Source organism: Chiloscyllium punctatum, chromosome 8, assembly GCF_047496795.1.
Source record: "Chiloscyllium punctatum isolate Juve2018m chromosome 8, sChiPun1.3, whole genome shotgun sequence".
Classification (NCBI taxonomy): domain Eukaryota; kingdom Metazoa; phylum Chordata; class Chondrichthyes; order Orectolobiformes; family Hemiscylliidae; genus Chiloscyllium; species Chiloscyllium punctatum.
In genome coordinates, this window is record NC_092746.1 from 94,525,793 (window position 1) to 94,546,983 (window position 21,191).

The window sequence follows — 21,191 nt, forward strand, 5'->3', positions numbered from 1 at the left end:
AGGCTGACACATCCTGGATGCCAATGTCCACGGATATGGATTGCATATAGCTGATGCCCACAGAGCATGTGTTAAAACGTTGATGCCCAATGTCCAACATGGAGTTCCCGAGGAGTGAGTGGCAAACTGAAATCACCAGGTACTGGCTCTGATTTCTACGTCAGGAATTTTCCAAGTCTGGCTTGTTTGCTGCATGTAGTAAGATAGAAATGTGAATATTAATGAGGTGCTTTGTGGGATTACTAAGGTATTTAACAAACTATATTCTCCTTGGCATGCATCTCGCTGCTATCGAGTGAGATACTTGCTACACCGCTTGGCAAAAGCATAGAAGTCAAGAGATGCTCCCAACATCAACGTGGGCATCATCAGATTTCTCATCTGATTCTGCTACACATTTCATTGTAGCCCACATCACTCAGACCCCGATAAGATTCCATCCTTTTATTATACACCTTTTATCAGAAAAGTTCTCACTCTTGATCATTATCAAGGAATACTTTATAGTGTCAGCTATGACTTAGTTTTAGCATTCTTGGATCTGAGTCAGGAGACTGTGGGGTCAGGACCAACCCAATGCAGAATATAGGCTAACACTCCAGTGCAGTACTAAGGGATCACTACACTGTCAGAATATATTGGTTAAGATGGGAAACCAAGCCCTTGTCCTCAGATAGACCTAAAAATCCGATGGGACTATCTTAAAGAACAGGGAAATCTTTCCTCGTTTTCACTCTAATATTTAACAAATGGCTGACATCATTAAGACAGATCCTCTAGTCATTGGTGGAACTCAAAATCTGGCTGCCCTATTACCTACATTATAACACTTCCTATGGACTGCACTGGCTCTAAAACATAATGGGATAAGCTGAGGTTTTGAAAAAGTGCTATATAAATGCAAATTCCTCCATTTCTTTTGTAGCCTCCCTGCTTAAAAGAACATGCTTGGACATTGGAAAAGAACAGGACTGGAGTCAGTTCTATGCTTATGCCCTTGACCCGTGAAAGACAGCCATTTGGACAAACTATGGCTGCATGAGGCAAAGTATGCTCTAGATTACAGGAGAGAACTAGAGGAATCAAAATAGAAAAGTGGAGAATAAGGACAACTTTGTTTATTGAACTGGATTAAGGTTAGTCAATTGGAAGACTTTCAGCTAAACCACAAGGCTTCCCAATGTAATGTCTTCCTTACAGTGAGGACTGCAGATGCTGGAGATCAGAGCTAAAAGATCTGTTGCTGGAAAAGCTTATGCCCGAAATGTTGACTCTCCTGCTCCTTGAATGCTGCCTGATTTGCTATGCTTTCCCAGTGCCACACTTTTTGACTCTGATCTCCAGCATCTGCCGTCCTTACTTTCACCAAGGCATTGAAAGAGGTTATTCCGTCCACAATTTCCAGGACAACATGCTGCAAGAGCAACTTAGCTTGTCACACTACCCTGCCCTTTCCCAATAGACCTGCAATTGTTTGGCTGTACCACATTCCAAAGATTATATGCATTTTCTTTCCAACCCCAATCTGAAATTCCAACTTCTCTGTGTTCCTGAACTAGATAATCATTCATGGTTTGACGCTTGGGAAATCAAGATAAAATTATTCATCTTTAGCTGTAAAATATTTAGCTCAAGGCTGGGTAGAGGCGAGAGATTGCAAAGATGAGGGATGAGGTTGGAACAGGATAAGAAACGGTGAAGAAAAGAGGGGCAAAGGATAGGAATAGAGGTTGTGAGGGATGGTGGGATAGAAAGGAAAGGCAGTGGAAAGGGAGTGGGGAGTGTTGAAGAGTGGTGGGGAGGCATGAAAACAAAATTCCGGGGTTACAGACTGTCTCATTAATTGGAAATAGGACAGGGCAGCCATGTGGACATTACCAATGTGAAAATCCTTCCAAGGAGTGTTAACAAGGGATAGCGCATTATTAGCTCATAGATAAATAAAATCTGCATAATTCAACTTTGGAAGCAACTCTTCCCCTGCCCCCACCAGCCAACAGTCGATAAAACTCTGCTTCTACTTAGACGGCGAATAACATGAGGAAATAACTGTCGTTTATAATTTTGATGAATTACACCATACAAACCCATACAGAATGCCTGTCTTTGACAACTGTCACCATTCTCTGAGTTAAATAAGCATGAGATGGGGTGCTTTTTGATCCACATGTTGTATTTATACTGCTCCAGTACACAGTACAGTACACAGTTAATCAGCAACAAAGAAACATGAGTAAATTCTTCGGAAAGACAATTATCTGATCCTTGTCACTGAGTATGTTTGATGTTCCAGCACACCCATGACATCTGTGAAATGCTGAAGTGCTTTGAATTGTTTACTTATCAACGTATTTGCAAATGCCCACATTTCAAGTCTGAATTAGTCAAGCCCTTTAAAAATACCAGAGGTGTCTCACAGAGACGCAACATGTACCTTTTTTTAAAATTCATTCACAGATTGCGGGTGTCACTGGCCAAACCAGCATTTATTGCCCATTAATAATTGACCAGAAAGCAGCTAAGAATGTATCACATTGCTGTGGGTCTGGTGTCATACGCAGGCCAAACCGGGTAAGGATAGCAGTTTTCTGCCCTTATGGACAAGGTGGGTTTAGTTCAGTTGGCTGGATGGCTGGTTTGTGATGTGGCATATGCCAACATCGCGGGGTCAATTTCCACACCAACTAAGGCTACCATGAAAAGAATCTTGATCTCAATCTCTTCCTTTGCTGAGATATGATGACCCCTTACGTTTAAACACCACCTATAATGAGACAGCAGCCTATGGTCTGGTAAAACTATGGTTACCTGACATAATACTAATCCTTGGAATGTAGGAGCTTGCAGGATGACCTTATAGAGGTTTATAAAATCATGTGGGGTATGGATAAGGTGAATAGCAAATGTCTTTTCCATCGGGTGGGGAGGTTCAAAACTAGGGGCATTTTTTTAAGGTGAGAGGAGAAAAATCTAAAAGGGACCTGAGGGGCAATTTATTCACATGGAGGGTGGTTCGCTGTGGATTGAACTGCCAGAGGAAGTGGTGGATGCAGGTATAGTTACAACATGTAAAATACATTTGGACAGCTGTATAAATAGGAATGGTTTAGAGGGACATGGGCCAAATGTAAGCAAGAGGGACTAGTTTAGTTTGGGAAACTTGGTTGTCATGGACGAGTTGGACCGAAGGATCTGTTTCTGTGCTGCACAACTCAATGACTCTGACATTGTGTGACCTGAGGCTATGATTTGTAGTCAGATTATTACAATGCCCTTCTCTCTTTATGACTCCCTACAGCCTTGGGCTTCAACATGGAGAATTAAAGAATGGCTGGTAGACTGGTTTGTCCCTTTCCTATTGGTGGACCAAAACTTGAACTACTTTTGGACACAGAACCAGATTGTTTGGATCCTCAGGCATACTATGTGAAAATTGAATTCTTATCTACATTGGTATTTGTCTTGCAATCAAATTTTGACTCAAACCATTTTCCTAAAGAATTTGTGACCCTGACATCATTCCCTATTGCCTGTTGAATCATGATTGATTTGCAAACAAATTATAAACTTCCCAACTAGGGCACAGGAATAGTACAAGAAAAACATTGTGCTCAGGACTCACCTTCAACCATTCACTTACAGCTTTCGAAGTTAATTTATATGAGACAGTAAAACTGGCTGGAGTTAAGCTTTACATTATCATTTTCAATGTGCCGTTACAAACTATGCAGTACAGTCCTCTTATGGGGTCACCTCCATGGTAACCAAAACAGTACTTTTATCCAAATGATCCTATTAGACAAACCATTCAAGTATATCTGTACTAAACACAATTTTCAGAAATTGTCCTTCAAATGTCCTGGATTTAAAGTCATTAACCCATCACTGACAGCAATGGGTTTAATGCAATGAGTGTAATAGTTCTGTCGAACTCATTAAGACCGAAACTACTTCATATCAACTAGAGCAGGAAGCCTTTCCAGAGACCATGCAGACGTCTACATCTGTTCATGAGAAACTCCAGAACACAGAACCATGGGGTTAATGATCTGCAAACAGAAATTAGACTATTGTTTTTCAGGGTTAGAGTTTTTTGAACAGTGGACAATTCGCTTCTGCCCACAGTGGATAAGCCTTGCACTAAAAGCAGCAGTTGAACTCATGCTCTATATTTGTTGTCATTTTGTACACTTTAAGGTTGGGGCAAATTTCAGAAGATGAAACAGCTTTAGTACTTGAGACAGCGAATGTAAAAGAATATTGAATCATTTCACTTGTTTGTGCTGTACATAATATGATACAAGCATCTTAAATACTTCCAAAAAAACAGCTGTGTCCCCTCATATGAAAAGAATTAATTTGTCTTTAAAGTATATGTTCTTTAATCAAATACAGTTATGTATTGCATATTGATCCTCTGGCATTTACTGCACACCAGGAGATTGCTTGTTGTGTTGGCAAATTTTCCCTACCTTGCCAATACAACTCCGTTTTGCATTGAATTAGTTCCCTAAGAATAGTGGGTGCGTTTTGGTAGGGAGTTCAGTGGTGGTGGGACTATTATAATTACATTATTGCACTACTTCCATATTAAACCTGACAGTCATTGACATTACATTTTTTCAGACTTTGGTTTCAGCTTCAGTGTTCACATACAAATTTAAAGCAAGTTTCAGAATACCATAAGAGGTGATCTATGTTGGACTTAACAGAATGATAAACTGTAATCGCTTTGAATAACTACAATTTTAAAGATCAAGTTATGGTACCAGTTTGTCAAAGTTGCAAGGATTACGTTACAAGATTGCATGATTTGTAAAGAATTATTTTTAACATTATTATTTATCAGAACAAGCTCTTGACCTACACGAAATGGCAGCAGTTCCTTGACGCCTGTCAATGTGAAGGAGAAAACTGAATAGGGAACTGCGCCAAGACATGAAGGTTTAGCTGCATGAGTGCCCATTAAAATTCCTTGGACATTTTTGATCAATCACAGATGTAGCACAAATGGGTAAAAACCATGGCTCTGAGGTTCTTGCACACAGAGACCACTAAGAGTAATCTCATTTTGCTCTTGCTTTGCCAACATAGCACATTACTGAACAGACTGAGAACTGACCAAAAATGACTGAAAGTTCGACTGACAGCCAAGTCCATTAGGTTGCATTTTAATTTAGCACAAATCAGTGGAAATAGACGCTTGTCAAAACACACTCTTTTGGAATTAAATTTACATGCTGTATTTCCATAGAAAGTAAGTTTGATGAAAGTTAAGTTTGCATTCTGCACAAAATTGTTTTCAATGATTACAGCAGTACAAATTTTGGGATAACTTTGAATCTTTTGTTTCAAATAAATTGGGGAAAAAAAAACACTCAATATGTCTTGCAAAACCCTCAAATGGAATTACTGCGGCAAAATCAGTGTGACCAACCTGTTTTGAAAATTTCATAACGGATGGAGAAGCCAGCTCCGTGTGTTTCATAGTCGGACACAAACTTTACATATAGCAGTGGTCCTGTGGAGACCTGTGGAGAAGGGGCAATCTTCCCACAGAATTTTCCCAGGGATGGTGCTTTCTCATCTCCACCGTCTCGTACCTCCACAAAATCATATCTGAGGGAAAACACAGGGAATTTAATTAGAAGCGTTCCATTGTTAATGTATTCAATAATCATTCATTCTTTTTCTTGCTTCCATACATCTAAAATGTGGATACCTGAACCACAATTGACCAATGATCTTGAAAGGTTATCCATGCTTTTCCTTCCTTAATGCAGCCTGCTGAATGCTAGATTCAGAAAGCACCTGTGCACAAGTGAGATAGATTTTGAGTAGTCTAAGTATCACAACCTAATCTTAGAACATAGAACATTACAATGCAGTACATGCCCTTTGACCCTCGATGTTGCGCCGACCTGTCATACCAATCTGAAGCCCATCTAACCTACACTATTCCATGTACGTCCATTTGCTTGCCCAATGAGGACTTAAATGTACTTAAAGTTGGCGAATCTACTACCGTTGCAGGCAAAGCATTCCATACCCTTACTACTCTCTGAGTAAAAAAACCACCTCTGACATCTGTCCTATATCTATCACCCCTCAATTTAAAGCTATGCCCCATCGTGCTGGCTGTCACCACCCTAACCCTCTGATTATCTTATATGTCTCTATTAAGTCACCTCTCAACCTTCTTCTCTCCAACGAAAACAGCCTCAAGTCCCTCAGCCTTTCCTCGTAAGACCTTCCCTCCATACCAGGCAACATCCTAGTAAATCTCCTCTGCACCCTTTCCAAAGCTTCCATATCCTTCTTATAATGCGGTGACCAGAACTGTACACAATACTCCAAGTGCAGCCGCACGAGAGTTTTGTACAGCTGTAGCATAAGCTCATGGTTCCACAACTCGATCCCTCTATTAATAAAAGCTAAAACACTGTATGCCTTCTTGACAACCCTGTCAACCTGGGTGGCAACTTTCAAGGATCTGTGTACCTGAATACTGAGATCTCTCCGCTCATTTACACTACCAGGAATCTTACCATTAGCCCAGTACTTTGCATTCCAGTTAATCCTTACCTGACATTTATTTCAGCACACATTCTAGTGGGCACAATACCCTGTGTATTCGGATACTGAGTCATACTGGGGCTTGCAAGGTCACTGATTCCTTTAGCTGTTCTACATTGGGCAATAAGACTAGAATAATGAGCCACATCACTTAAAGCTAATGTGCAGCAGGGAGTTTTTATAGTCTTATTCCCTTCCCTGGCCTAGAGTCACTGAAGATTAAATCCGAACAGCTTCACTGGCTGAGATTGGTTGTCTCGGTATATAAAACAAGGCCCTGGTCTCTACTATTCAGAATGCTAGAAAGTAGAATCCAAGTGACAAATGTTCATAGAGATTTCTTTGTCATTGATTGAGATAATCTAATTAGGCCATATATAACACCAACCATCTGTACTCCTGCCTCAGAACATCTGCTTCCAAAACTCTCACCACCAGATTTCAATAATCCAAAATTCTCTTGCTCAGTCTCTATCCTCCATTATTCATATGCTTCAGTTTGTCCAAAATGCTGTTGTCCATATCCATATTCACACTATCCTATTGTCCCATCTCCTTGTGCTCACTAGCTTCCAGTGGCTCCTGGTCATCCAATGTTTCAGTTATAAAATGTTCATCCCTGTATTCAAATTCCATCATGGCCTAACCCCTTTGTAATATCTAGAATGTCCTTTTGAGACTGGATGACTAAAGAATTTGAGGGTTTGATTAAGAAAAAGGAAGTATATGTAAGGTATAGACTGGATAGATCAAGTGAATCCTTAGAAGAGTATAAAGGAAGTAGGAGTATACTTAAGAGGGAAATCAGGAGGGCAAAACGGGGACATGAGATAGCTTTGGCAAACAGAATTAAGGAGAATCCAAAGAGTTTTTACAAATACATTAAGGACAAAAGAGTAACTAGGGAGAGAGTAGGGCCCCTCAAAGATCAGCAAGGCGGCCTTTGTGTGGAGCCACAGAAAATGGGGGAGATACTAAATGAATATTTTGCATCAGTGTTTACTGTGGAAAAGGTTATGGAAGATATAGACTATAGGGAAACAGATGGTGACATCTTGCAAAATGTCCATATTATAGAGGAGGACGTGCTGGATGTCTTGAAACACATAAAAGTGGATAAATCCCCAGGACCAGATCAGGTGCACCCTAGAACTCCATGCGAAGCTAGAGAAATGATTGCTGGGCCACTTGCTGAGATATTTGTATCATTGACAGTCACAGGCGAGGTGCTGGAAGACTGGAGGTTGGCTAACGTGGTGCCACTGTTTAAGAAAGGTGGTAAGGACAAGCCAGGAAACTATAGACCAGTGAGCCTGATGTCGGTGGTGGGCAAGTTGTTGGAAGGAATCCTGAGGGACAGGATGGACATGTATTTGGAAAGGCAAGGACTGATTAGGGATAGTCAACATGGTTTTGTGCGTGGGAAATCATGTCTCACAAACTTGATTGAGATTTTTGAGGAAGAAACAAAGAGGATTGATGAGGGCAGAGCAGTAGATGTGATCTATATGGACTTCAGTAAGGTGTTCGACAAGGTTCCCCATGGGAGACTGGTTAGCAAGGTTAGATCTCACGGAATACAGGGAGAACTAGCCATTTGGTTACAGAACTGGCTCAAAGGTAGAAGACAGAGGGTGGTGGTGGAGGGTTGTTTTTCAGACTGGAAGCCTGTGACCAGTGGAGTACCACAAGGATCGGTGCTGGGCCCTCTACTTTTTGTCATTTACATAAATGATTTGGATGTGGGAATAAGAGGTACAGTTAGTAAGTTTACAGATGACACCAAAATTGGAGGTATAGTGGACAGTGAAGAGGGTTACCTCAGATTACAACAAGATCTGGACCAGATGGGCCAATGGGCTGAGAGGTGGCAGATGGAGTTTAATTCAGATAAATATGAGGTGCTGCATTTTGGGAAAGCAAATCTTAGCAGGACTTATACACTTAATGGTAAGGTCCTGAGGAGTGTTGCTGAACAAAGAGACCTTGGAGTGCAGGTTCATAGCTCCTTGAAAGTGGAGACGCAGGTAGATAGGATAGTGAAGAAGGCATTTGGTATGCTTTCCTTTATTGGTCAGAGTATTGAGTACAGGAGTTGGGAGGTCATATTGCAGCTGTACAGGACATTGGTTAGGCCACTGTTGGAATATTGTGTGCAATTCTGGTCTCCTTCCTATCGGAAAGATGTTATGAAACTTGAAAGGGTTCAGAAAAGGTTTACAAGGATGTTGCCAGGGTTGGAGGATTTGAGCTGTAGGGAGAGGCTGAACAGGCTGGGGCTGTTTTCCCTGGAGCATCGGAGGCTAAGGGGTGACATTATAGAAGTTTATAAAATTATGAGGAGCATGGAAAGCGTAAATAGTCAAAGTATTTTCCCTGGGGTCGGGGAGTCCAGAACTAGAGGGCATATGTTTAGGGTGAGATGGGAAAGCTATAAAAGAGAACTAAGGGGCAATGTTTTCACACACAGGGTGGTACGTGTATGGAATGAGCTGCCAGAGGAAGTGGAGGAGGCTGATACAATTGCAACATTTAAGAGGCATTTGGATGGGTTTATGAATAGAAAGGGTTTGGAGGGATATGGGCCGTGTGCTGGCAGGTGGGATTAGATGGGGTTGGGATATCTGGTCGGCATGGACGGGTTGGACCGAACTGTCTGTTTCCATGCTGTACATCTCTATGACTCTAAGAGAATGTTGCACTCTTGTCTCTTGAGTATCCCTCATTTCCTTTGTTTCACCATTATTTGTTTAGATCCCTTGAACTGTCTCAACTCTTTTCTCCTGTAAAATTTTCCTTATAATCTACACCTTTAACCAAATCATTGGATAACGATTCCATTGCTTACTGTCGATTTTTGTCTGGTAGTGCATTGAAGTTCTCACATTAATGTTACACTTTAATTAGAGGTTTTGTTGTTTGTTAATGTATTCGGTAAATAATCGCTTCAAAGTTATTAATTGTGAAATACATTTTGTAATCAGGTATTTTATTGATCTGTGCTGTGAGCAAATTCCTATCTATCAATAATGTTGGGGTTGAAGTTTTATTGTGGTCACTTCTGTACCAAATTTTCAATGTTAACTTAAAATAATTAAGGTAATATTTTACAAGTCCAAATTTCTCACGTGATTATACTAGTCCTCCCTGTCTCTATTCTCACTCTGCCAAAAAATATTCTCAAGCATAGACCGATTGATAAGCACTTACATTCAAATAATCTAAGCTCATTTAGTGTGTGTGTGTACGTGTGTGCATGGTAGTGTCTCCGCTTGAATTGTGTCAGCCTCTATATTTGCACATACCTGAGTATTATTTCGGTGACAGTATTTGTGTGTCTGTGTATTTGTGTCTCAGTCTTATGGCAATGACATGGGTCTTAGCCACCAGCTATAGAGCTGATAAGAGGCACCTTTTTCCAGGAAGGGCAGCTGCATTACTTAGGCACATAACAGACCAGTCATTGGCCTTTCCTCACATTAAGGACCCCATGAACAGCAGTCCACTGGGAAGGCTGTGCTTGCTGCCAGGACTACACTCACCCAAGGCCTAGTATCATTACTGGATCCCAAGCTGCAGTTGAGTTGAGTCATGGGAGGCATTGACAGCAAGGCCAGGGTGTGGCTCTCAGCAGACACTCTCCTTTCCTCATGGTAAGTCTCTGGATCAAACGTCAAGCATCTTTGAGTGAGGGACAGCCTGACAGTCTGCACACTGTCCTACATGACTTTTGTGCTACCCCATGCTAAGTCCCTGGCCATACTGGATTATACCAATACCATCAAGACAGACCTTTAGGTAGGCATTAATTGGACACTTAAGTACTACAGTTGGTGGCAGGGAATCACCAGTGACTTGAAGACAGGAATATGGCATTTCCCCACCTGCTGCACTCCCATCTGATTAAATACTCCCCCTGCTACTGAAAGGTATGGGTATGTGTCTACAGGTATGGTGTGTGACTACTGGTGCAGATGTGTATTTATTGATGTAGGTATGTTTCTACTGGTGCAAGTGTGTGTCTACTGGTGTAGGTGTGTATCTACTGATGTGGGTATATGCCTACTGGTGTAGCTATGTGTTGACTGATGTGGGCATGTGTCTCCTATCATGACTATGTGTCTATTGGTTTGTCTGTGTGTCTGTAGGTGTGGCTATGTACCTACTGGTGTGGGTGGGTGTCAACTAGTGCGTGACTATGTGTCTATCAGCATGGTTGTGTGTCTACGGGTGTGGCTATGTGTTTACTGGTATTGGTGGGTGTTTACTAGTGTTATTATGTATCTACTGGTGTGGGTGGGTGTATGTTTGTGTGGATGTGTGTCTAGTTGTGTGTTTGAACATTACCGTGCCTGTTTACATGTGTGAATTTGTGTGAATATATGATTGCTTAAGAAAAGGAACTGTTATTTTCACACTGACTTGTGTAAGACAGCTTACTGCACTCTAGGAATGCAGCCTCACCTACTGGGAGTGCTTTTTTGGCATTTGGAAATGTTTGTTCTGTTCACGGAGAGGAAATGATGTAAGGACTGCCCATATTGCTGATATGCACTGCTGGTGGTGTAGCTCCTTGCCAGCAGCAAACTCTTCCACAAGCAGCCCTCAACTATGCACCAGGGAAAGAGTGACTTTTGCAGCTTGATAGTAACAGAGTGTCAACATTAAGCTGATGTTTTCAAGTCACATACTAACAGCTCCGAGCAATTACTGTAGTGTATTGACAGAAGGAATGGCAATGTATAAACAACAGAACTGCCTGATATCACACCTGAAAAAATAGTGAAGTTGCATCCTAATGACTGTCACTTGGTGCTAGCTAATGTGATTTGTTTTGGTGCTTCTCAGTGTCTAAGAACATTGGTGACTGTTTAAAAGTCAACAACATAGTGTTAAACTGCAAAGTTGTGCACACTTAAACATGACCTCAGAAAAATGGAGAAACATATTCAGATCTCTGCAATCATCTTCTTGGCAATTTTCAGGTATGAAAATGGAAGTATAATGTGAAAAAGATTGGAATTGAGCTGTATGATGAGCGCTGCCCCTCATTACTACAGGGTTGTACAGCAAAAGTGAACATAATCTAAAAAATGTCATCAAAAAGGGTTCAGTACTCTAAAAGGAGTGGTTCAACAAGATAATGTCATCTTTAGAGATCATATAAAAGGCATGTGCATCAAGGAGTGCAAGGACTGAACTACAGAGAGTGAATTGTGGTTTCCTATGATGAAGGGAAGTCATTATATCAGACATTAAGATGTATCAGAGGGTGTGAGAATGAGGATTTTATTGTGTTAGGTACAATGACAGATCTATGAAAGTCTGGCCCAAACTGAGTACGGATAAACTTCACAAGATATTTTCTCACTAAGATCTGCAACCCCTCAACCACATCAAAAACCTATGACATACGTTGTGTAAATAATATGTACATGACCAAAACTATCTTGAACACTTTTTAAAAACTTTCTGATTAAACTGCCTCGGGATATTTGCTGAGACACTCAATTAATTCCAATGCTGTAAACAAATAGACACTTCCTGTCACATGATGTTAGATACACCAAAGCAAGTCAGCTGCAGCAATTGGAAATGAAGATAAGTAAATTCAATGGAAACATGAGATACAGGCAATCCGTGCAGTGACTGGCAATGGCAATGGGAGATTAGACTCATGCTGCGGAATATTTTGCATTAAAAAAAGACTGACATTTCCACAGCACTTTTTACAACCTCAAAGTATCCCAATGAATCTTACAGCCTACCAATTGCTTTTGAAGTGCAGTCACTGTTATAATATAATAAACATGGTAACCTATTAGGCTACTGCGAAGCTCCAGATAGATCAATGTGATAATTGGTCAGATAATCTAATATTGTGATGTTGAATGAGAGATAAATATAGGCCAGAATATGAAGGGTGACCCCTGCTCCTCTACTGAATGGGTTCTTTTATTGGCAAATATGGCCTCATTTTAACATCACATCAGTAAAACAGACTTCCGTCGAGGTAGGACTCCCTCACTATTAGAATAACGAGTCAGGCTTGACCTTTGAGCTCAATTCCTGAAGTGAGACTGGAATCCAGAAACGTCTGACTCAGAGGTGGAAGTGCTACCAATAATTGTGATGGATGGTAAATATATAAAGATGAGAAAGTGAGGACTGCAGATGCTGGAGATCAGAGCTAAAAATGTGTTGCTGGAAAAGCGCAGCAGGTCAGGCAGCATCCAAGGAACAGGGGAATTGACGTTTCGGGCATAAGCCCTTCTTCAGGTAAATATATAAAGTCAAACTTTCATTAGCAAAAACAGGTGACAGCCAACAGCATGTCAAATGTTGAAAGCTATGAAATGCGTAAATACTGGATGAATGTTTATACAAACTTGGTGCAGTAATAAATGTTAAGACTATCATGTGACACCAATAACTTTGCTTACAAACACTTACATTAGAATTTTGCAGCATTTTAAGCCATTTCTAATCTAACTTCAATCAACAATATAGACTTTCACAGTACTGAGGAACAAAATATGAACACAATGTCACAAAATGAGGTGAACAGAGATTTGAGAAAGAATATTAGACTACCAAAGTGACAGACTTAGACTGTGTGGGATGTTAAACTGGTAAAATTCTCAATCCTGGCCCCAATCTGTCAGTTCTGGTTTTAACAGAGACAGGGCAGCAGGTTGGCAAATGATGGAAAGGTGGTGTTTTATGATACTGTTACTGGACCTGTAGCATGGAGGTTCAGGTTAATGTTCTTATGATAGGGGTTCAAATCCCACAATGGTTACTGCTGAAATGGAAATTTAGTTAATCAATCAATACTCAGATAGTGAATCCTCAGGTCCTGAAGCAGTCCATGTCCAAATACAACAAGACCCGGTCAATATCCAGGTTTGGGCTAGAAAGTGGCAACTAACTTTCACGGTACAAATGTGCCAGGTAATGACCGTCTACAGCAAGAGAGAATCTAACCATCACTTTTTGACACTTAATTGGATTAACACCTCTGAATCCCCATTCTGAACATTGTGGGGGTAACCAACGACCAGAAACTGAAATGGATAAGCCAACACAAATACTGTTGCTGAAAGAGTGGCCAGAGGCTGGGCATCCTGCAATAAGTAACTCACCTTCTGTTCTCACAAGGCCTATCCATCACCTACAAAGCACAGGTCAGGTCAGGAACATGACAGAATACTCCTCACTTGCCTGGACAAGTGCAGCTCCAATAACACCCAAGAGGCTTGACAGCATCCAGAACAAAGCTGACTGCTTCATTGGCACCGCATCTACAAGCATTCACTCTTCCACCACTTAGGAACAGCGGCAGCAATGTGCATCTACCTACAAGATACACTGTAGAAATTTACCAAAGATTCTCAGACAGCACCTTCCAAATCCATGACCACTTCCATCTTGAAGGACAAGAGCAGCAGACACAGGGGAACACCACCACCTGCAATTTCCCCTCAACACATTGATTCCCCTGCTCCCCAGATTAGATTAGATTCCCTACAATGTGGAAGCGGGCCCTTTCGCCCAACAAGTCCACACTAACCCTCCGAAGAGTAATCCACCCCCTTCTGACTAATGCTTCTAACAAATATGGACAATTCAGCACGGCCAATTCACCTGACCTGCACATCTTTGTAATGTGGGAGGAAACTGGAGTACCTGAAGGAAACCCACACAGACACGGGGAGAATGTGCAAACTCCACACAGACAGTCACCCGAAGCTAGAATCGAACCTGGGACCCTGGCGCTGTGAGGTAGCAGTGCTAACCACTGAGCCACCGTGCCGCTCCATGCTGTCTGACTGGCTGTGCTTTTCCAGCACCGCACTCTTCGACTCTAATCTCCAGCATCTGCGGTCCTCACTTCCTCCCATTTCCCTGCAACTCCCTCACCATCCTGATTTAGAAATATATTGCTGTTTCTTCACTGTTGCTAGGTCAAAATCCTGGAACTCTCTTCCTGGTATAATCATGGGTGTACCTACATCAAATAAACTTCAGTGGTTCAAGTAGGCAGCTTACCACCTTCTTAAGGACAACTAGGGATAGGTAATAAATGCTGGCCCAGGAAGGGAAGTCTGCATCCCATTAATGAATGAATAAAAGCTGAAAGCTAGAGATAAAGTCGAAGATTCATACAGCACGGATACAGATACTTCAGTTCAATTAAACTCCACTGACCATGTTCCCAAACTAAGCTAGCTCCACTTCCCTGCACTTGGCCCATATTCTTCCAAACCTTTCTTTTTCATGTACTTATCCAAATGTCTTTTAAATGTTGTAACTGTACTCACATCCACCACTTCCTCTGGATGTTCATTCCACACACAAACTACTTTGTGTAAAAATGTTTCTGCTCATGTCCTTTTTCAAACTTTCTCCTCTCACCTTGTAAATATGCCTCCTCATTTTGAAATCCCCCAACATAGGGAAAAGACATCTTATCTATAACCGCCCATTTTAAAAACCATTACAAAGTCACCCCTCAACCTCTTACATTCGAGTGAAAAAAGTCCCAGCCTATCCAGCCTCTCCTTATAACATCCTGGTAAATCTTTTCTGAACCCTCTCCAGTTTAATAATATCCTTCCTATAACAGGGAGACCAGGACTGGACATGATGGTTCAGAAGAGGTCTCACCAAATGCCTTCTTAACCACCCTGTCTACATGTGATACAAACTTCAAAGACTCCAGAGACTTGAATCCCATGACAGATTTAATCGATTGCCGAAAAAAATCCACCTGGTCCATGAATGTTCTTTAGGAAAGGAAATCTGCCATCATTATCAGGTCTGGCTTACATGTGACTCCAGAGCAACATCAATGTAGTTGACTCTGAACTGTCCTCTGAAATGAATCAGCAAGCCACTCATTCAAGGGCAATTAGGGATCAGCTACAACTTCTGGCCATGACAGTGATGCCCATGTCCTACAAAAGAATTAGGAAATCCATTTGCAGGAGGCAGATATAATTTAAATATTATAACATATCAACATGTTCCATATTTAATCACAATATGGAATTTAACAATGGCCAGGTTTTCTCAGCCCCGACACCTGGTCTTCCCACCCCAACCCCTCAGGTCCTGGACCTGCCAATCTCTTTCACAAGGCCTTCTCAATCTGACTCTGGACGTATAATCTCTCTTGAGCTTCCCTGACAATGTCAGCTCAACAATGTAACTGCCCGCCCGCCTTCCCCTACCCACCCTCCATCACTCCCACCTCAACCCCAGTCTCCTTGATCTTCACTAGCTCCACACTGTGATGGCCTTCCCCTTGACCCAATCATCTCCCCCACTAATGTCTCCCTGATATTTACTAATTGCAGACATCAATCTTTCTATCCTTTCCCAGCTGCCACAATGTGCCATGAAATTCAGCTGGACCTTTGGAAAGCCTGTTTCTCTGGATTTCCTGATCTAAAACCAGCTTAATGTTCACCTTCTGCCTCTGAGTTCATATCTAGCCTCTTATCCCAGACCTGCTCATTTTCTGATCCATATCCTGTGGAAGCACTCATTAATTCTCTACCCACCGAAAGTGAGGATTTGTGGGGCAGATTGGAATCCAAAGGGAGAGACCTACCTGATTAATGTGCTCTGGTAGCTAACCACAGGGGCATTCATGACATTAGCCTGGGAGCAGGCTGCTTGAATGCTTTCTCAGCAGTGACGGTGTGAAGGACAAATATGTTGAAACATTGGGAATGATATATAATGCAAATAAAGCCCCATTTTTAGAAACACTTTCTCAGACCATTTTATAAATGGCATAACAATGCCAGTCTTGGAGAAAATGTTTGAAAATATTTATAAAGCAATTAAAAGCAACAATCGTAATATGTCCCAATCCAAAACAATAAAATTTATTTTAAAAAAATTCTCTTCCATGATAGATAACTACGGTTTGGAAATACAAAATGTAAATGTTCCTATCCTGAAAATAGCAAAGGTCGTGGACAAAACTATATTATTTTGACAATGATTCCATTGGGGTCAATTTACTCAGTGCGCAGGCTGTTTTTTTGATTAATGAGGGTTTTTTTTTGGTGTACTTGCAGGAATATACAAGGTTACTCCAAGTACATTGTTGGAGGTCACATGCATTACAACCAATGGAACAGTGAATGGCTGCTCAGAGTATATCTGCAATAATGGCACAGAAGCACTTGTTAATTATCATAATGGACGAATAAGTGTCCCTGGTCAGTTATGGAGTGCACACGTTGGAGTGCTGGTTGAAGGAATCAGCACTAGGAACACCCACTTCACTGGGAATTCATGTGATCATTGATAGTTTCAGTGAAATGCACAGATGCCTTCTCCACTTCTGAGGGGGGTGACTCCATACAGACAATGGATCCAACAGACATGACAGATGATTGCGAGAAATAGAGTTCCATGCCAGGCAGTGAAGATGAGTGTCAGTTCTCTTACACACGGCTTTTCAAGGTCTGTCAATTATCTTGCAATGTTTCAGATGGTTAACCAAGGGGGTTGCAAGTGTCAGCATATTTGAATACTTTTACAAAATAAAAGCAAACCCAATTTTATCCATGAACATGCTGAAAATGGAGCACGAAAAGACACGTAATGAGAATATTTCATAATATTACAACAGGTTACACAATCACATACCCAAAGTGACAGCAGGCAAATAAATTTCATGAAGGTTCTTTAATATCCTTAAATCATCAACATTCTTAAACTTTAAAATGCTTGCTCTGAATTTTCTCATTGCAGCTAACAAGGTATTTGACATCTTATTTTGTTATGCCAGCAAGGTTTATATTGAGTGGCCTTCTATTCTCCATGTAAAATATTCTCTCAAGTGTCACCATTTCTTTTCTTCACGGATGATGACATTCAGCAGATGCCAATGCGAAAAAAACTGCTTGTAGTATGCGGTATCTGAAAACGTGGACCTAAATAGAGACCAGATGCTGGGAAGCTAAGCAGGAATTGGAAATGCTGAAGATATGAAGACTGCATTACTTCGGGTATATGCACAGATAATTACATATGCCTAAATTCAATACTTATACTTTGTCATCATACCAATAATATTTATTAACAGTGCTCTTCAGCTGATTCTACTGTATCTCATCAGTCACCTGTTATATGCTCCACACGATATTCAGTTCCATTGGCTTCAATTGAATTGAATATCAGGCGGAGCGTATAATGGCCAGCAAAAGCAATTCTGCCTGCATTACATCCCCCACCAAGTCTAATTTCACACCACAGAAATCCATAGGAATGAACCTATTTCTTCAGTAATGATACACTTATTACAGCACTTTACCTCAGCCATACCAGTTGAAGCAAGCACTGGACTGATATTAGGCATGACTTTGAGGACAGAACTAATCATGGATGAGGATGAGGCAAATTAGCTGATGAAGAAAAGCTATTGAGTGTGTGAGTAGAAGCTTTATCAAGAATGCATATCCTGCTGAATTTGACCTTAAGGAATCACTGATGAAGAAGGTACTACTTGATTGGCAACTTGTGAACAAACGTACTTGTCTCAACAAATAACAGAAGCTATTCCGACATAAGTGCAGGCTATTATTGAGCTACATAAAATACCAACAAATTTCAAGGTTGGCAATTGAGCTTCAAACGCCAAATCCATCATGACTACCATTTTCAGTAAGGGCAAAGTTACCTCCTCACTGCCCATATCTCAGTGTCTCTACCACTAACAGTGAATCCTAAACTTAACTATTCCAATGCTCTATTTTGGTTCCCCCAATCCCACTCGCCATAAACAGTGAAGTGAATAAAATATCCCATTGTATATTGTGATTGGCCATCACCTTCTCAAGGTCAATGGCAATAAATGCTGACCTTGCAATTCCCATCCCTAGAATCAAGAAAGCCTCAAATCATATCAGTTAGTTTAGGTTTGCCAAAAGATATGATACAGCTTAGAGTATCCTCATTAATAGGGCATAAGGTAAGGAAGCAAGGAGGTAATGTTGAACTTGCATATGACACTTGTTCGACCTTAGTTGGAGCTTGTATACAGTTCTAGGTGCTGCTTTATAGGGAAGATGTGAATGTATTTGAGACAGTGCAGAAGCTGTTTAGAAGAATGGTTCCAGGGATGAAAAACATTAGTTATGAGGATACTGAGCAAAGTGAGGAAAACCTTTTCTGCTCAGATTACAGTGCACTGCCTGGAAGTGTGTTGGAGACAGCTTCAATTGAGGCATTCAAGAAGGTACTTGATGATTATTTGGATGAAAATAATGTGCAAGGATGCAGGGAAAAGGCAGGAGATTGGCACTCAGTAATGATGCTCAGTTAATGAGCTGGTGCAGGTACGATAGCCTAAATGGCCTCTTTCTGCATTGCAAAACTTCTGCGGTTCTTTGATGTTTGATTGAATCCTCCAGCAGTGTTAAGAATGGCAACACTTGCCACTTTTCTGGTATACAGCCCTTGTGTTCATACCTGGATTGAGGCTATCTGGAGATCTGAAGCAGCCTGGTTCTGGCAGTGGTCACAGTGTGTGTGAGTGAACAGGGTTTTAATGAGTAGGTGTCACTTGATAGTCACTTGATAATAATTTTTTTTAGTTTTACAATGTGGAAACAGGCCCTTCGGCCCAATACGTCCACAACAACCCTTCGAAGAGCAACCGACCCAGGCCCATTCTGATGATTCTATTGTTTCACTGAAGACTTGAAAAGGTCAGACGTTTGCTGATGGCCTTTATCCTTTTTTTAATGGATTGTTTATACACAGGCAATCCTTCATGTTATTGTATAAGTGCCAGTTTCACAATTATACTGGAATAACTTTGGAAGCAGGAAGCCCTGGAACACAGACCTTCAGCAATGCTTACACGATATTGTTGGAATCCATACCCTTATTGATTCCAATGCCATTTTTATTGTGGGGGGAGGAAGCTAAATGAGTGCAATAATGGCATAACAGTAGGTTTATCCACTCTGCACTTCTGACTGAAAACTCTTCCAAACACTTTCAGCACAACAGGCTTCAATGTAGCAACGAGGTGGAGTATTCTATTAGTCACACGGTCGCCCAAAATGCAAACGCATGTACCTGATCTTGCACTTATCTTTGTTTCTTGCCATTCAAAACTTGGCTCCCTTTATCCCACCATAAATTTGCCAATTCTTTTTAGTCTCTACACTGCCTTCAGCACTTTTCAGCATCTGATGCTGGACTTCTGTGTTCTCTCTTTTCTCTCCTGTCCTTCAAATACCATCAGTCTTCCACCACTTTGGCTCCACTCTCTGGTTCTCCATCAATATTGGAAATGGAATAAATATGCTATTTAACGGAATGCACAAGTTTCTGTGACAGTGACCTTAAATTAATGCCGAACAGACTGTCTGCAGCATTACACATCTGGTATTAATCCTCAGAACACAATGTCAAATCTTTATCCTGTGCCCTCACTAACAGATGTTTATCAAAACATGCACTCAACATTTAAATAGAAGCTTTCTTATGTAGAATACCACGTGATTATGAAGCTGCTTAAATAAATAACTTACAATTCATGTCCTCTTCCAAAAATAACCATTAAACATCTTAGGAGAGCAAACATTTCCAACAGTATAACACCAGCTTTATTCCCTTTCAGCTATACCAGCTTGACTTTAATTACTTGAGAACAAAAGAAGTTTTTAAACATGCAGAACATAAAACTAATGGATTAACTGAAGTTGATGAAATGAAACAGAGCTAATATATGAATATTGTTATCCACCTTAAATAAAAAATGGGAGTGATTTCTATGCTGGCTGATTTTAGCCCGACATAAAAGGAGCTACAAACCAAAAGTTTTGTCACTAAACTCACCATTTGTTCTATATGATAACAAGTAGCTTCTGGTCAGTTTAAGGTTGTAATTCAATCTCTGCCTTTTTGCTGACCTTCATAAAATTGCTTGAGCTTTGCTCTCATGGTTTATGATGTCATCGGAACTGCTTGATTGAATTACTGTCTTGTAACTCAGTGCCAGCCATCTATTATCCTGTGTGTAACAGTGGGGTGACTGTGCACGCTTTCTGACTCCAACAGTTTAGCTTATTAAGTACTCAAAACTAACCATAGTGAAGAATGCACTTTCGAACTGTCTGGAATTCTAAAATGAGAATGCAGTTTCCCTTTAACTGAATATGAAGTTGAAAACAATAGCTTATAGCTACTTTACTCATTGCTGATGACTAATCCGACTTAATAGAATGTTAACAGCCCAATTATATGCAGACATGTTAGGTACCTGCTGAGTTGCTATGGAGAATGTTTTTTTCACTTTTCACAAAAGTATTGCCACATAAATCAAAATTTAGGTACAAGAATAGACTATTGCAATAAAGTGCTGTATATAAAGATAACATTCCAGAAACTGAACAATGCTCATTCACGACACTGAATACACAATGAGCTCCCAATGTTAGCCATTCAAGAGAACTTTCTTGCCAGTAGGGAAGAAAGATGACAAAGTGAAACTTAGTGGCCTAATCTATGTTATTCTTTCAATGCTTTCCAAATGACTGGCTGTGAAAAAAAAGTGTTATTCATCTCACTCTTACTTC

General features: G+C 40.8%; 1 protein-coding gene across 2 annotated transcripts in view; it reads right to left on the minus strand.

Annotated features, from left to right (window-relative positions):
- nrp1a (neuropilin 1a) overlaps nucleotides 1-21,191 on the minus strand; it is a 187,016-nt gene that overhangs the window by 134,152 nt on the left and 31,673 nt on the right. For both annotated transcript variants that reach the window (XM_072576110.1, XM_072576111.1), the window contains one exon: nucleotides 5,438-5,619. In XM_072576110.1, coding sequence (XP_072432211.1) covers nucleotides 5,438-5,619 — 182 coding nt within the window. The remainder of the gene's footprint in view (nucleotides 1-5,437; nucleotides 5,620-21,191) is intronic.